Source organism: Oryctolagus cuniculus, chromosome 1 (assembly GCF_051225735.1).
Source record: "Oryctolagus cuniculus isolate XC-2025 breed Fujian yellow rabbit chromosome 1, ASM5122573v1, whole genome shotgun sequence".
NCBI classification, from domain to species: domain Eukaryota; kingdom Metazoa; phylum Chordata; class Mammalia; order Lagomorpha; family Leporidae; genus Oryctolagus; species Oryctolagus cuniculus.
In genome coordinates, this window is record NC_142867.1 from 17,788,263 (window position 1) to 17,805,608 (window position 17,346).

The following is a 17,346-nucleotide window of genomic DNA, read 5'->3' on the forward strand; positions in this document are numbered from 1 at the left end:
CACACACACACATACACACACACAAATAAATCACTCTGACTCTAGTTTTGCAAGAACAAAGCAATGATGTGTATGGAGGGGTTTCTGTGTTCGGGGGTGTGGAAAGAGAGATGAGGGAGACTTAAGCAACAAAATGGGTGAATCTGGAAAACATCATATTTAGTGAAATAAGCCAGTTCCAAAGGGACAAATATCACATGTTCTCCCTGATCTATGATAGCTAACAGACCACCTAAAAGGAAACCTTTACAAGTGAAATTGACACTATGAGAAGCAATGATTTGAATAGCTCTTGTCTTGACTGTCAAGGAACAGTTTATTATTTTATTTTTGTTACTATTTTCCTTTTCTACTTAATACCATTGGTTGAACTCTTCACATGACAAATTATTCATCGATGTTTAAATCGAACTCAAAATAGATCCCAGTAAAAAATAAGAATGGGAAAAAGAGAGGGAGGAGATGTACAGTTCTGCACACATTCCCACAGACTTACCCCAAGGGTAAACCTAAAAACTTGCCATGGGATGCCAAATCCCATTAAGCTGAGTGGTACTAATGCCATTTTACATGTTAAAGTGATTATATTAAGTGTACAACTGATCATAGAGATAGGATTAAGTGTCAAAGGGATCACATAAAGAAGACCAAGTGTCTGGTAATAACAATGAATAGAATTAATAAGGAGAAAAACGATCCAAGATGGGAAGCAGGTCACACGGCAGACTCATAGAATGGCAAACACCCTAAACAGCACTCTGACCTCAGAATCAGCCCTTAAGGCATTCAGATCTGGCTGAAAAGCCCATGAGAGCATTTCAGGCATGGAAAGCCAAGATACCGTGGCAAAAAGTTATCTACATGAAAGATCTCTATGAGTGAGACTCCCAGTGGAAAGAAGAGCCCATCAAAGAAGGATGAACTTTTCTCATAAGGGAGGAGAGAACTTCCACTTTGCGTATGGCCTTGTCTAAATATTGTCAGAGTTTGTGGACTCAAGAGGCTTCCATAGCCTTGGAAACTCATGACAAGAGTCTTGGGTGACCACTGACGTCATAAATAAGAGTGTCGGCTGGCGCCGCAGTTCACTAGGCTAATCCTCCATCTGCAGCATCGGCACACTGGGTTCTGGTCCCGGTCGGGGCGCCAGATTCTGACCCGGTTGCCCCTCTTCCAGGCCAGCTCTCTGCTGTGGCCCGGAAGTGCAGTGAAGGATGGTCCAAGTGCTTGGGCCCTGCACCCGCATGGGAGACCAGGAGAAGCACCTGGCTCTTGCCTTCGGATCAGCGCGGTGTGCCGGCTGCAGCGCACCGGCCACATCGGCCATTGGAGGGTGAACCAACGGCAAAGGAAGACCTTTCTCTCTGTCTCTCTTTCTCACTGTCCACTCTGCCTGTCAAAAAAATAAATAAATAAATAAATAAGAGTGTCAATTGTTAAATCAAAAACAGGAGTCTCTGTGCACTTACTCCACCTGTAGGACCTCTGTCTTTAATGAGTTGTACTGTAAGAATTAACTATAAAACTTGTCTTCAAACAGTACTTTATACTCTGTGTGTCTGTGTGGGTGCAAACTGTTGAAATCTTTACTTAGTATAGAGTCGGTCTTCTGTATATAAAGATAATTTAAAATGAATCTTAATGAAGAATGGGATGGGAGAGGGATCCAGTAGGAGATGGGACAGGAGTGGGGCCGGATGGGCAGGTATGGGGGGAAGAACCGCTATATTCCTAAAGCTGTGCCTATGAAATCTGTATTCATTAAATAAAAGCTTTCTTTAAAAAAAAGAAGAAGAAGAAAAAGAAAGAAAATTGGGGGGATTATTTATACCCACATGTGAAGAATGGTATAACCTACTGGTGGGATCATTGCCTACCTCAGTTATCTCGGTGTATAACAAGTTATTCCAAAACAGAGCAATTTGAGAAGCAAACGTGTATTGTCTCAGATAATTTCTGCAGGTCAAGAATCTGGGAATGGCTTCGCAGGTAGCTCGGGCTCAGTATCTCCCAGGAGCCTGCAGTCAAGTTCTCAGTCAAGGCCTTAGCCATCCAAAGGCTTAGCTGGGGTGGAGCATCTGGCTCCAGGCTCACTCCTGAGTCAGCTGCTGGTAGCAGGTTCAGTTCCTCACACGTGAGCCTCTCTTAACGGCAGCTCAGGACACACCAGCCACCTCCAGAGTGAAGGGAGGCATCTCTCAGAAGGGAGACGCATCAGCCCTGCTGTATTCCACCGGCCACACGGGGCATCTGCTACAATGAGAGGTCGGCCCCAGGGTGAAAGCAGGACAGCAGGGTCTGTGAGGACCATCTCCTTGGCTACTGACCACACAGAAAAAATTTTGCCTTCTGAATTACCTAGATATCTTTATCATGAATAAAATTTGTAATAAATTCTAATGAAAAATCTCTCAACTGCTGGCAAGGGCATTTCCTTGCTTTATGGCTGATTTATAGGCTCCCCTTACAAATCTGCTTGTTCTTCCAGCCCTATGTCCCTGCATTGCTCTCTCAACAGCGCGACCAACAATTGCGTCCTCTGCTCAGTCCTCTGGCACCATCTAGTGGTAGCCTCCAACACCATTCTCCCCTCTACTCCTCAGCCAGCCTACCACTGCTCAGCTCTGCATCTGAAGAGTACTGCTTTTCAGGAAGGTGACTTGGATGAAATGCAACAGGGAAAGCCCAGGATCTTACATTTTCCCATAGGAGCCCCAGAAATCCATGTTCAGCCCCAAACGGAGCTCTAAAATCTGAGACAGGACAGGAAAGCTGTCAGAACGTTCCAGAGCCTGATCCCTTCTAAGCTCCTTGCTCCCCTCTGTCTGCTCCTCAGATGCCAACCAGACCCTGGGCCCTGGTCAGCCACACTCAACCAGGAGTGAAAGAGTAGCCCCTTGTGTCCTACAGCCCAAGATCTAACGTCCACAAACAGTGCTCACAAAAGAACCTCAGGTTCACACTCCCATTGAAGAACTTTGTAGAGGCGGGCGTTCGGCACAGTGGTGGTTTAGACACCCACATCCCACATCACGGGGCCTGGCTTCTTCTCCACTTCCTGCCCACGCACAGCCTGGGAGGCAGCAGGTGATGGCTCACGTGCTTGGGCCCCTGCCACCTGTGTGGGGGACCCACACTGAGTTGCTGGATCCTGGATTCAGCCTGGCCTAAACTTGGCTGTGGTGGCATCAACTAAACCAGCTACTGTTCAAGGAGATGATGAAGAATCAAACTTGGGAGTTGATTGGAATCCTGGTACCACCAGTTACTAGCAGTGAAACTGAATGTGTTATATGCTACAGCCACAGAAATGTTACATGGCAACCCCAAAGTCCCAGATTCCCATGGAGTAAAGGATCCGCACGATGCCCAGGTCAGCTAGGGGCCCGGCAGCTGAATCAGGGCTGGGCCGCAAGCTCTGCTCCAAGGTGGATGTGGCAGGGACAGCTCTGTGCCACAAATATACCCACCCCGGGGCCCAGGCTCCAAGGGCCACAGCTCGCAGGAGAGGTTCTTTCTGTGGCAACAGCTGAAGTTCAAGAGGGTAAGCAGAAAGGAGTTCTCCAGGTCTCTTACAGTCTCGTCTCTACTCACACCCATGGCAGAGAGCAGGGGGAGGATGCATCAGGCCCACCCACTTCTCCCCTGCATCACAGCCCTCACTGGCTCATCCATTCAGTCCCACATGGGTGGGTGGCAGGGACCAAGTACTTCAGCCTCCCAGGGTATCTAGAAGGGCTGGGAGAGGCGTAGGATGAGAGACACAGAGGAAGAGGGAGGGGAGGGGTGTGTGGTGACTGACAAGGCAAGCCCCCTGGAGGCCTGGTCTGCCCAGTCTCAGCCACCACCAAGGCCAGGACACGTGTCTGCCACCGGAAGTGCTACAGCAGCAGCTCTGTCTGGCAAAACACCCCCTTTCCTCCGCCAGCAACGCTTGTCCCCCCTGCCTGCGCCTCGCCGGGCCTTTCCATCATGTTCTATTCCCGTGACCACCGGGCCACATTCACCCACAGAACACAGTGAGGGTAAAGACTCTGTGTGTGTGTGTGTGTGTGTGTATGTGTGCACGCATCTGTGTATATGTAGTCATATGTGTGTGCATCTATGTACACGCACACACACGTGCGCCCAGGGCAGTTGCAATGGTGAAACACTTTCAGCCAACCACACGAGCAGTCCTGGAGCTCTTCCCTTTCACCACCACCATCAGCCCCCTCCTTGTCACCCCTCACCCCGCCCACACTTCCTCACCTCCCTTCACCCCTGCCCACACCTCCTCACAGCCCAGTCCCGCAGGCCCTGACCCTTCTCCAAGCAAACCTCACTCTTTGGCGCTCCCTATTCACCTGCCTGCTAAAACCCTGCTTCTTTCCAACTCGGCTCGCAAACCACACCTCCCCTAATTCCTCCAGACCCCAGTACCTCCTTCAACGTTCACTTCGCTTCTGCATCACAGGCCCTGGCCCCTGCCTCCAGGCCATTCCCCATGAAGAGCTGCAGGGCAGGTGACAGGTGGGTGTGGGAGGCCCAGGCCCCTGCTCCCTCTCTCCTCCCCCTCCCCCATGTCCCCCAAAGCAGGGGCTGGGTGCAGAGCAGGGCAGATCTTTCCCCCACCATGCCTGACCTGGAGAAGGGTGAGCTGGAGCATCAGGACCCGACATGCTGACCTACCCTGGGTTCTCACCATCCAACATAGTATAGATGTGATGTACACTTGTCTGTCCCCCCTTACGGGACTGCACACCCCATGAAGGCAGAGGTTGTTAAGCGTTTTGTTCACACTACTGTGTGTAGTAGGCACTGAACACATTGCTGAATGAGTGCATGAGTTCATCTCGAAAGGACAAGAGAGGCCTCACAGCAAAGTCATCTCATTCTGGTGAGAGTTCGCATCACAGTAAAGGGACAAAGAAACTTGAAGACCACCCAGCTGGGGCCTGCACTGTAGCACTGGGCAAAGCCTCCTGCCATGCTGCCGGCATCCCCTGTGGGGGCCAGTTTGTGTCCCAGGTGCTCCACTTGTGGTCCAGCTCCCTGCTAATGCACCTGGGAAAACAGCAGAGGATGCCCAAGAGCTTGGGCCCCTGCAGCCATGTACGAGACCCAGCTGAAGCTCCTGACGCCTGGCTTCAGCCTGGCCCAGCCCCAGCTGCTGCAGCCCTAGGGAATGAATCAGTGGGTGGAAGATCTCTCTCTGTAACTCTTTCAAATAAACAAGCAAATCTTTCAAAAATATAAAACTAAAACCATCCAAATCACCACAGTATCCCAACAGTTCTGAGATTCCCCAAATCCAGTGACCAAAAAAACTTTCTAAAAATCCCAAGGACTTATCACCTGCAAGTGCGTGCCTGTCCCCTCCAGACCCACGTCTCGCAGCCTCTGAGAACACCTGCTCTTCCAAGTCTCCTCGGCACCCATCACCCCTCACGTGTGCCATGGGCCGACCCGTGCCCCCCGCCCTGCCCCGCCCCGTCCCGGTCATTTGTCAAAGTCCTGAGGCCCAGGACCTCCGAGTGTCACTGCACGTGCAGGGAGGGCCTTTAAGGGGAAAGTAATGCAACCTGAGCAGGCGTCATCCGACGTGACTGCAGTCCTTGCACAAGGAGGAGATGGACGCAGACACACACGGAGGGACACCACACAAGGCGAAGGGGGCAGGCTGGCCAAGCAGCGATCACCCTCTGGCCTCCAGAATCAGCAGGAAAGAAATTCTTGTTTCAACCAAGTATGTGTGGTCTCGGTAAGGACAGCCCTGGAAAACACGAATGTTTTTTAGGAAATCCCACAGGGACCCGTGGGCCTGGAAACTGCTTCAGTAAGTGTGCGAACATCCAGCAAGGCGGCGGAGGGGAGGGGAAGAAAGAAACGGAAGCATCACGTGTTGACATTTTTTTTTTTTAATATTTGGTATTTGTAAGTCTTTTTAAAAAATTTTTTTCAGGCCATTTTTTTTCCTTAAAAAAAATGCAACCAAGAGCAATATTCTGTACAAGTATAACAAACATTAGAAATAGGCATCATTCCAAAATAGTTACAAGAAAATTACAGTTTAGAGTCCACGTCTTCACATCCTATGCGTATGCGCCCCCAAGGGAGGAAAGAGCTCCAGTGTGTCCGACACACAGCTGCTACACAGTAGTCTGAAAACACAACTTGGACTTCCGAGGCAAACCAGCATCAGTCACCAAGGCTTGCTTAGCTCCACAAGCGCCATCAAGCATTTCCAAAGAAAACCAGGCCTTTGCATCCCGGATAAAAAACAAAGAGGAATCGACTGCAGAGTTGGCCATGCCCGGTCCCCCAGCTTCTGACATCGCACAGCGTCAATCCAGTAGAATCGGGGAGGCCAGAGCCTGGCTAGAGGTCATCACGCGGCCCCAGTGGACCCCAGATAGAGTCAGCTCTGGAGGCAAAACGTTCGAGGGCAGCTCTGAGTGGCCCCCAGCCCCCAAGGCCAGCTGGCCCGAGAGCCTCGCACTGGCTGCTGCTCTGTGCTGCTGGCCTCTCGCAATCCCAGCTCCCTGTCCCTGGGCGGCCTCGGGCAGCAGCTCAGGAGCAAACCCCCAGCCTGCGTGTCCTAATCCCACACTAACCTTCCCTTCTCCATCACTGGGCTGTAAAGGCCCCTCCCCATCGCCTTCTGAGACACACCGGGACCTTCGTGGGACCTGCCCGCTTAGAAATCCCACACCCCTCCCCCACCAGCCTCCCGGGGCGGGGTAGGGGGTGGGGCTTGGGAATGAGGTCGGGGTGTCAGCCCGCTTCCCACGCCCGCACCAGGCGGGACGCAGGAGGGCCTCCGTGTTGCACAACGTTCGGTGTGTTTCCAATTGCGTCGCTCGGTCCTCTGACAGTTTCTCGGCCTTTACCGGATGCTTTGAAGGGATGAGTTCTCTCCTGTGACTTTCCCGGGGCAGCCAGGCGTGCAGGGCAGAGCTGCGGGTCTACACGGACTCAGACACCCAAGCACTCGTCACAGCAGACAGATCGGCGGGGGACAGGGAGTGGTCCACAGAACAGCCGCCTGGACAGGGACCTCAGGATGCAGTCAGAGACCCCCGGGGGCAGACCAGCATGAGGGATGCAACACCTGCTTCACGCACCGCCTGGGGACACCTCGGCTCCCTGACCTGCACCTGCAGGGAGCCAAGGCCCCCTCTGATGCTGAGTCCAGAGCGCCTGACCCAGCCAGGACAGCCGGCTCCCTGATGGGCCTGATACTGAATGAGCTGCTTACCCCAAAGAAGGCAAAAGAAAGTGCAACTGCCATTTGAGGAGGAAGATTCTCCCCCAAAACACGGCCTCTCCTTCTCCTCCTCTCAGTACCTCGGAGGGAAAGGGGACAGAAGACAGAGTGGGAAACCTCTGAACCATACACCAAGCACTTAAGTACGTGCGGTTCTGCCTTGCTAACCTCGCTGTGTCCACCCAGCGACCGAAGCGCCAGGGACTGGAAGAGCGTGGCTCCCACAGGGCACCGCTGACCAGGGGGGCCACCGGACTCCAGGGACTTGGCTATTCCTTCATCACACCTTGTGAATGAACTTCATTGCCTATTGGAGGATAAATCAAAACGTCTTCAAAATATAACCTGAGCCACAACACAAGATACAAAGAAACAAATCCTTTCATGTTAATGCCTTGAGAAGTTTACAGATTATGTACCCATAAAATAAATCCACATAAATTCTGAAACTCTTGGTGGATATACACCTGAAGCAAAAAAAAAAAAAAACTACATTTTTTTAAAAAATCAAAGTAATTACAGCAGCAGTATAGTGAAAAGAGGTTTTAAAAATAATAATTACATCTTTGATACAAATCAAACTTTGTACACCTCAATTTGCAGGAATGACAGTTTTAAGAGCTGAGTATTTATATATACAGTAGATACGGTATGTGCCACTGCAGATAAGAGACTACAGCCAGTGGACTTCAGGGGTCAAGGGTTAATCTGACACTCGGTTCACACGGAAGTGTTCACAGATTGCCATACTTTTAAAAACACACACACACAAACACACACACACATGTACACACATAAAATGCCAACCTGAGTAAAACATCACTAAAAACCTACAGCATCATGAATCACTAAGTCACATATTGCACCTTTAAATAATCCTTCTTAACCAAAGACAGAAACGACAGAAAGAATAAAACACGGACAGGACAGGATTTATGTCACCATCGGATTCCTCGTTCTCCCACCCCTGCCCACAGAAATTCTGAAAGCGTTATTTAGTTTCCATTCTCACCCAACCAATGGGCTGAAAATGTTGCCAACAGAAGTCTTTGGAGAAAACTGGGAGGGAAAAAGGAAGAAAAATCGGAGCACAAATGTATGGGGAGTGGGGTGGGGGTGGGGGGACAGCAAGGGGCAAAGAGCCCCCCTCTAATCCAACGAGGACAGGAATGTCACCGAGAAGGCGGAATTCTGATGCTAAACTATGCTTAAATATTCCGTATATTCCAATTACGAGATTCAATACAAAAATATAGATATCTACTGAGTTTTGCCTGTGGAAGCATAATTCAGAAAAGGCACATGTTCAGAGAGAAAACCCACGCGGGAAGAGGCGCCACGGAGCCCACCCGCCAACATGCTGCTCACCCACTATTCCGTCTTCTCCACCAGCTAGGTTCCAAGACACAGTAGGTAAAAATAGACCTCTGATACTGAAAATATATTCAACCCAACACAATCCTGCCTTGAGCATGTGAGTCACAGAAAATAGTCTTTGAAAAAAAAAAGAAGAAGAATCTGTTTGAAAACAAAAGAGAAAAATCATGGCTCACTTCTCCTGGTTTTTCCACGATTCTCTAGGGGGAAAAAAAAAAGTGAACTCATCCCACTGGTAATCGGAATGCAAGTGATGTGGTCACCGCGCACCCACAGCCCCCACCTGGCGTTTCTCAAGTGTTCCACCTGCAGCTTCACACCCCCCAAGTCAGTTCCAACAAAACAGAACAAAGAACTAAGAAATTAGACGTTTGAAAAAAAAAAAAAACAGAAACAAAAACAAAACAAGTCGACACCGGGGCGCGTTCCTTGGCTGTGGGCGTGAGAGTCTGGTGAGCTCCGGGAAGGCGTTCCCTTGGAATCAGGCAATGTAACCATTTGTCTTTCCGAACGTGGACGCCGGCGCCAGGTTTTCATAGATGGCCATTGCAGTTGTGTTCTGGTAGATGAGATCTACTCTGGAGTCTTTCTGGGATCTGATGATATCCAGAACACACTGATTGAGGAAAACATACTGGTCCTGAAAGTACAGAGCAGGGGGGAGAGCCAGTGAGCACGGGAGCCAAGGAGGGGGCACCCAAATGGTTTTCATCCAGATCACCCCCAAGTCCCAGCCACCCAAGAGCAAATAGTTCAAGCTCCTGTGTTTCAAGAGGCAACGGCGTTCTGGTGAAATGAGTCTTGGTCAGTAATTCTCAACCTCAAGGAACACTCCCCACCTCCCCTGCCCCAAGAGAAGGAGCAGAAGCCTGGGGGAAGGGCTAAGGAAGATGCACACACACATTCGAACTGTGTGTTCGGGCTGTGCAGAACGAGGAGTGAGCTGCCGTTCTCTCTGCGTAGAGGTGGGCAGAGACCACCGTGCAGCAGGCATCACAGAACCTGCAAGTGCTCATTTAAAGAGGAGGCGGCGCCGCGTGCTGACACAGAAGATTCCCACGGGGGTGGGCACAGAAAGGAAGGGGCTGCATCGCTTATCAGCAGGCGTGGGCTCGACTCCTGGCTCTGCTCCTGATTCCAGCTTCCCACTTATGCTGCTGGGGGGCAGCAGCTGATGCCTCAAGTACTTGGGTCCCCGACACCCATGTGGGAGACGCCGATGGAATTCCTGGCTCCTGGCTTCAACCTAGGTCAGCCCTGGTCCTTGCAGGCATGTGGGGGGGAGGGGGCGGTGAACAAGCGAATGAGCATCTGCCTGCCTTTCAAATAAATATAAATACATTTAAAATCCAAGAGGAGTTGGAGCTAGTCATATATTTTTTTTTTTTTTTGACAGGCAGAGTTAGACAGTGAGAGAGAGAGAGAGAGAGACAAAGAGAAAGGTCTTCCTTCCATTGGTTCACCCCCCAGATGGCCGCTACAGCCAACGCGCTGCGCTGATCCAAAGCCAGGAGCCAGGTGCTTCCTCCTGGTTGCACCTGCCCATGCCGGTGCAGGGCCCAAGCACTTGGGCCATCCTCCACTGCACTCCCGGGCCACAGCAGAGAGCTGGACTGGAAGAGGAGCAACTGGGACTAGAACCCAGAGTGCCAGCGCCGCAAGCAGAGGATCAGCCTAGTGAGCCGCGGCGCCAGCCAAGTCATATTTTTTAAATAAAGATTTCCATGATGGTGTGAAGAGAAAAATCACAGGGAAATGTAAAACAGGATTCTGTTGCTTCAAAATATCCCACAAGTGTGTGTGTGTGTGTGTGTGTGTGTGAGAGAGAGAGAGAGAGAGAGAGAGAGAGAGATTGTATATTTATAGATAAAAAGGTATATAAAGACATAAGCCAATATTACACTATATAAATATATGGATTAACCAGCAAAAAAAATAAATAAATAAATAAATAAATATATGGATTAAAACATCACATAGTACCCTATAAATATGTATAATTTTATGCATCGGCTAGAATTTAATTTAAAAATATATACACCAAACTATAAACATTGGCTACCTCTAGAGAGCAGAATAAGGAATAAAAAAGTGAAAGAGAAAAAATGTATTCCACATAGTCCCACGTATGGTTAAATTTTTAATATAAGTTTTTGTTTTGTTTTGTTTTGTTTTCAAAAAACACGGATGATAAAATAATGTTCAGGCAGGTGTAAGAGTTCTGTGTTTCTCAAAAGAAGATAGAAGACTGAGAAACACTACTCCATGTGATTATCACAGAGCAAAGAAAATCTCACCTCCAACCAATGCAGGAGATGAATCTCTTTCCACCACAACCGTGCAGCTCTCCCCCAAGCACACAATGTACCCACGGCCTCCAGAATAGAGGAGACTAGACTCAAAAGCATAGCCCATATTCACAGAGCTGTAAAAGGGTACAGGGTGACAGCCCAACACGAAATTAATATTCTGCTCTCATCCTGGTGCGGTGGCACCCACCTCTGTGAGGACGGGTACTTCCCAGCGCATTCTGTTGAAAATGTCTCCAAAATACTGTGTATCAGGCACAATTCAGGGAAAGGCAAATCCAACAGCCATACCCGAATTAGGCCACAGACAGGAAGCCTCTCTTTCCCGCAGTGGTCAGCCAGGCTCCTGCGGCTACACTGACATACTCTGATGTCGACAAGCTCGGGAGAGGGTGCACTGATGTGTCAGTGCCTAAGGAACACTGTACTACTTCCCTAGCACTCATGTTTGCCAAGACTGATTCATTCAGTTTGTTTGAAAGATGGCCCAATCTTCTTAGAAACAAAGAATGGGAGTTGGAGCTGTGGCGTAGCGGGTAAAGCCTCCCTGCTCCTCTTCTGATCCAGCTCTCTGCTGTGGCCTGGGAAAGCAGTGGAAGGTGGCCCAAGTCCTTGGGCCCCTGCACGCACATGGGAGACCCGGAAGAAGCTCCTGGCTCCTGACTTCAGATCGGCACAGCTCCAACTGTTGCAGCCATTTGGGAAATGAACCAGCGATGGAAGACTTCTCTCTGTCTCTTTCTCTCTCTCTGACTCTCCTTCTCTCTGTGTGTAACTCTTTCAAATAAAATAAATAAATCTTTAAAAAAAAAGCAAAGAGTGAAAAAGATCTGTTTGATGCATTTAAAGCCTGGAAACCCAGGTTCAGAGACTTGCTGAGACTGTCTGGTTAGTCAGAGGCAACAATGGAAAGAATCCTGGTAACTATGTTGGTTTACTGTTCCACTCCTGCTGTCAGAACTACATGTCACTCGTGACAGGTAATTCAACTCCAAGTCAGCTTAAGATCTGCAAAGAAATCCAGCAAGACTTCAGAGCCAAGAGCCAGAAAGATTTGGAAGGATGAAATATTTTAGCCTAAGTGTGTGACATGATACAACCTTTTCTTTTTTTAAGATTTATTTATTTATTTTGAAATTCAGAGTTACAGAGAGAGAAGGACAGAGACAAAGAGACCACCCATCCACTGGTTCACTCTCCAGATGCGACAAATGGCTAGCGCTAGGCCAGGCTGAAGACGGGAGATTCATCTGGGTCTCCCACATGGGTAGCAGGGGCCCAAACACATGGGCCATCTTCAGTTGCTTTTCCCAGGAGCTGGATCAGAAGTGGAACAGCCAGGCAAAAACCAGCGCCCATACAGGATGCCGGCATCCCAGGCAGCTGCTTTACCTGCTACGCCACAATGTCAACCACTGATACAACCTTTTACAAACAGCTGAGGGGGCCGGCACTGTGGTATAGTGGGTAAAGCCTCCGCCTGCAGTGCCAGCATCCCATATTGGTGACAGTTCGAGTCCCAGCTGCTCCACTTCTGATCCAGCTCTCTGTTATAGTCTGGGAAAGCAGTAGAAGATGGCCCAAGTCCTTGGGCCCCTGCACGCCCATGGGAGACCCGGAAGAAGCTCCTGGCTCCTGGCTTCAGATCAGCACAGCTCCAGCCATTGCAGCCATCTGGAGAGTGAACCATCGGATGGAAGACCCCTCTCTCTCTCTCTGTCTCTCTCTCTCTCTCTCTGTCTCTCTGCCTCTGCCTCTGCCTCTGTAACTCTGCCTTTCAAATAAACAAAACAAAACAAAACAAACAAACAAAAAAAAAAAAAAACAGCTGGGAACAGTGGAATACCAGCACGGATCTCGGCCTCACCTCTGTCTGCACCATTAAAGCCCTGTGCATCCGGAGGTCATACACAACGCCGTACACGTCCACCGTGTTCTCGTTCTCGATCTGGTAGATGAGACGATCAACAGCAATGAAAGTGCCCGTCCTTCCAACTCCAGCGCTGGGAGAAAAGTGAAACAAGCCCGTGAGAGAGGGTGGTGTCCACTGAAAAACTCGATGCCAAAATGTATGGAGCTGGCTCTCCAGGATGAGGCTCTGAAGGCACTGTCCAGGGTCAGGGAACGCTGGCCAATGGAAACTTCAGTGTGCCAGACAGGATCGGCTGGGGCAACAATGGCCTAAGTCCCAAACCTACTTTGAGTCAAGGCACGCCAGTAAGACATCTTAACTTGAGTTTCCTAGATCATCCAAGTCAAGTTGCCACCATAACTTAGCATGGAATATCTCATCAACTGATTCCCTCTAGAGCCAAAAAATCCCTCCCCTCTTCTGTCCTGACTTAATCCTTTTATCTTGAAAGCTAACTTTTTCCTGTTCTCGAGTAGGGGCTGATAAACCTTTCCTGCAAAGGGTCAGCGAGGAAACATTTTCAGCTTTACAGTTCCACCTGGCTGGTTTCTGCCCAGGTAGCACAAAAGCAACCAAAAACAATCTGCAAACAAATGGACATAGCTGGCTTCCAATAAGACTTTACAAACACGTGCAGCTGGGCCGACGCCGCGGCTCACTAGGCTAATCCTCTGCCTGCGGCGCCGGCACACCGGGTTCTAGTCCCGGTTGGGGCGCCGGATTCTGTCCTGTTGCCCCTCTTCCAGGCCAGCTCTCTGCTGTGGCCAGGGAGTGCAGCGGAGGATGGCCCAAGTCCTTGGGCCCTGCACCCCATGGGAGACCAGGAGAAGCACCTGGCTCCTGCCATCGGATCAGCGCAGTGCGCCGGCCGCGGTGGCCATTGGAGGGTGAACCAACAGCAAAGGAAGACCTTTTTCCCTGTCTCTCTCTCTCACTGTCTACTCTGCCTGTCAAAAAAAAAAAAAAAATAACAAAAAACAAAAAAACGTGCAGCTGACCAGATCTGGCCCACAAGGCTCCAGTTTGCTCGGAGCTTAGGAAATAAGTCCGTAGTCCCATACCCAAATCGTTCTTAAGTCTGTAAACATCTATTGCATTTTCCTCCTGTGCCCGGCTTTCCTAAACATACAGTTGTATCTGGAATCCGGCACTCGGGAAGCACCTTTGCCGTACCTGCAATGCACCAGAATCGGCGACTCGGGAGGGCTCTGCTTCATGTAGTCGCGGACAAGGTAGCGAAAGTTGATGAGCAGGTCGGTGGTGTCCGGGACGCCATGGTCAGGCCAGGAGGTGAAGTGGAACTGCCGCAGAGCGTGGCTCTCGCTCGTCTGGACCTAAAAACCAACCAAAGGGGTGACACGCAAAGAGAAAGGCTGTCTGCCAACAGCCAATGGACAGGGGGAGTCAGGCAGAGCCTGAATACCAGACCGGCAGCCGGACAGGAGCGGTCACTACCAAAACCGAGAACTTCTCATGTGGACCATGGCTGGCGGAGTGCCTGCAGGGGACTTAGCTTGTTTATCACTCCCTCGGAGGATGCCCTGCACAGGTGAGGGACAGAGGTTCGGAGAAAAGGGGCCCGGCTGCCCCACCACTCATCACCAGGGCGGGAGCGCTCTGGCCCTCATCCTATGACTCTGGGTCCAGATCGCCCCCCTGGCCCACTGCCTGCCAGCCACGGACACGCCTTCATACACCTGCGCCCCGTGGAGCTTCCTGAACCCCATCTGCGGGCCCACTTGGGGTATCACTGAGTGTGCAGCTAAAAATAGCCCACACAAACACAACTAGGGTAGCCAGCACCTCGTGGGCAGGACCAGATGGGCATTCGCCAGGATGCATTCTAGTCCTCACTCAGACGCGCCGACGAAGGCACGGCAGGTCCCTGGGTCTCCCGCACGACCACCACCCTCTGAAGCCTTTCCTTTAAAACTGTGTATCCGTTATAAGCACAGTGAGGTTACATCATTCAAAACTTGGAAAACAGGGAGGAGGAAAAAGGTAGAGAGAGAGGAGAACACGCTGGGAAGTCTCCACAAATGAACTCAGCACTCCCAAATCTAACAAAAGTACCTATCCAAGGAAAGAAACCAACGGCGAGAGACGAGGGGGCGGGAGGGAGGCGAAGGTTCTACTCCTCAGAATCCCCTCTGCAGAGGGGCGTGGGGGCTCAGCCAGGAGCGCGAGCGCAAAGCAGCTTTTAGCTCCGCCTGTGATGTTCTCGGTTTTTAAAAGGAAAACCTATTTCTGCATTTTGTGTAATTAAATCTGGAACCACCAGATTAAAGAGAAGCTGCAAACAATTACAGCACGTTACACACCCACCAGTGGATATCAATGTCAAACACTCTCAAAAAAAAAAAAAAAAAAGACATATATAAACTTGACTGCCTAGAATTCCTACACAATTGAAGTAGATATGATTTTATAACTATCGGGGGTAGGGAGGCCCCGTGCATAAGCCCTGGAATCTTACTGATGGAGGAGTTACAAATTGCTGCTAACAGCAACTGTCCACTCCTGACGCCAAACTTCCCACTGAATAATCCAAACGGCCTGGGTTTGTGCGGAGAACTCAGAGCAGGCACTCAGAAGTGGAAGCAAAGCATTGCTGATGCACAGCCACACTCCGCCGAGCCCTCTGACTCAGGAATAACTTCGCCAACTCCCCTCGAGACAGGAAAGCTAAGGGTGTATGCAGACTTACGGACTGCAAGAACGTTCATCTGATACATAAAAACTCTGAGTTCGTATGAACCCAGAAGTGACCTCTGAGAATTAATATACGAGGTAGTAGTATGAGACCCACTCATCTTGATCTCTTACTTACATTTTTCACTGTGAAATCTCTGACGGTCCATTCTGGAAGAACAATTTCGGTTGTCATGGCCACGGTTATGTCCCCATAGTCCTGAGCCTGCTTGGAGGGCCAGTACTCCTCACATTTTGTCTAGAATAAAATTGCATTTTTAGGAAAGAAAAAAAAAAAACTCAGATCACACCATCTGCCGTCACTACAACCTCACACAAGGAGACCAAATATTGAAAACTGGCCTTGGGGGCTGACGCTGTCCCTTATCTGTGCCCTGTTTGCTCCTTAGAATTGTCTTTCATTTGTTTGCTTATTTTCAAATTCCACTTTCCATGAACTTTAACTCTTTTATTAATACTAATGTTGGGGCCGGCGCTATATCACAGCAGGTTAAAGCCCTGGCCTGAAGCACCGGCATCCCATATGGGTGCCGGTTCTAGTCCCGGCTGCTCCTCTTCCGATCTAGCTCTCTGGTATGGCCTAGGATAGCAGGGGAAGATGGCCCAAGTCCTTGGGCTCCTGCACCCACGTGGGAGAACAGAAGAAGCTCTGGGCTCCTGGCTTCATATTGGCGCAGCTCCTCCCATCTGGGGAGTGAACCATCAGATGGAAGACTTCTCTCTCTGTCTCTACCTCTCTCTATGTAACTTTTTCAAATAAATAAAAAATAATTAAAAAAAGAGATAAGTGCACCTGGTTGTCTTCCAAAAACAACCTATTTAAAAAAAATACTGATAGTCCACATTCATGGGCTACAGTGCAACATTTCAATGCATGCAGACAACGTGAGTCAACACCTCTTCTTTCACATCACTCTACCACTGGCTCCTGGGAGCCCTTTTATTTATAAAAATACTTAACAGTTTATCTTAAACTAGAGTCATCACTTGTCAACTCTTTTTCTTAAAAAATACTTATTTATTTATTTGAGAGGCAGGGTTATAGAGAGACAGAGAAGTCTTCCATCTGCTGGTTCACTCCCCTAACAGCCACAACAGTGAAAGCTGAGCCAATCCGAAGCCGGAAGCCAGGAGCTCCTCCATGTCTCCCATGCAGGTGCAGGGGCCCAAGGACTTGGGTCATCTTCTACTGCCTTCCCAGACCATAGCAGAAAGCTGGATCAAAACTGGAGCAGCTGGGTCTTGAACCAGCACCCATATGGGATGCCGGTGCCAAAAGCAGAGGCTTAGCTCACTATACCACAGCACCAGTCTTTTCTTGTCAACTTTTAAAACTGGGAGCTTTTTCATAAAAATCCAGATAACCCAGATTTTGGCTTCACCTGAAAATTCAGAAGGTCTGCCAACACTGTCCCTCACACTGCATAAAAACTGGTTTAAACCTGAGCAGCAGCTGTCCCTTAACCTGGCTCAGGGTCCCATCCGTCTCCTTTGGCCCCCAGCGCAGCCGCTCCACAACCACGCACTGAACTCTGGGGACTGACCCACAACTCCCAGGCAGCTAAAAGGAATGCAAACTGCTCCTCATACTCTCAGATTCACACCAGCTTGCAGTACAAACCCACACACCAACAGAGAGGAAGAAATGAAATTATCCGGCGGTCCCCTGATTTTCATAAGGCTGCCGGGCAGACATGAACAGAAATAAAAACCAGGAAACAACTGCACTCCAAGAGCGTCTGATTCCCCATTTGGCAAATGACTTTCTCTCTCTCTGTCTCTCTGTC

General features: G+C 49.8%; 1 protein-coding gene across 1 annotated transcript in view; it reads right to left on the reverse strand.

The window, feature by feature from the left end:
* Positions 1-7,612: 7,612 nt before the first annotated feature.
* The window catches only part of PTPRJ (protein tyrosine phosphatase receptor type J), a 172,193-nt gene continuing 162,459 nt past the window's right edge, over positions 7,613-17,346 (reverse strand). Inside the window, exons 22-25 of the mRNA XM_017348393.4 lie at positions 15,678-15,797; positions 14,021-14,181; positions 12,803-12,938; positions 7,613-9,266 (exon numbers count right to left, since the gene is read on the reverse strand). Coding sequence (XP_017203882.4) covers positions 9,108-9,266; positions 12,803-12,938; positions 14,021-14,181; positions 15,678-15,797 — 576 coding nt within the window. The 3' untranslated portion in view covers positions 7,613-9,107. The remainder of the gene's footprint in view (positions 9,267-12,802; positions 12,939-14,020; positions 14,182-15,677; positions 15,798-17,346) is intronic.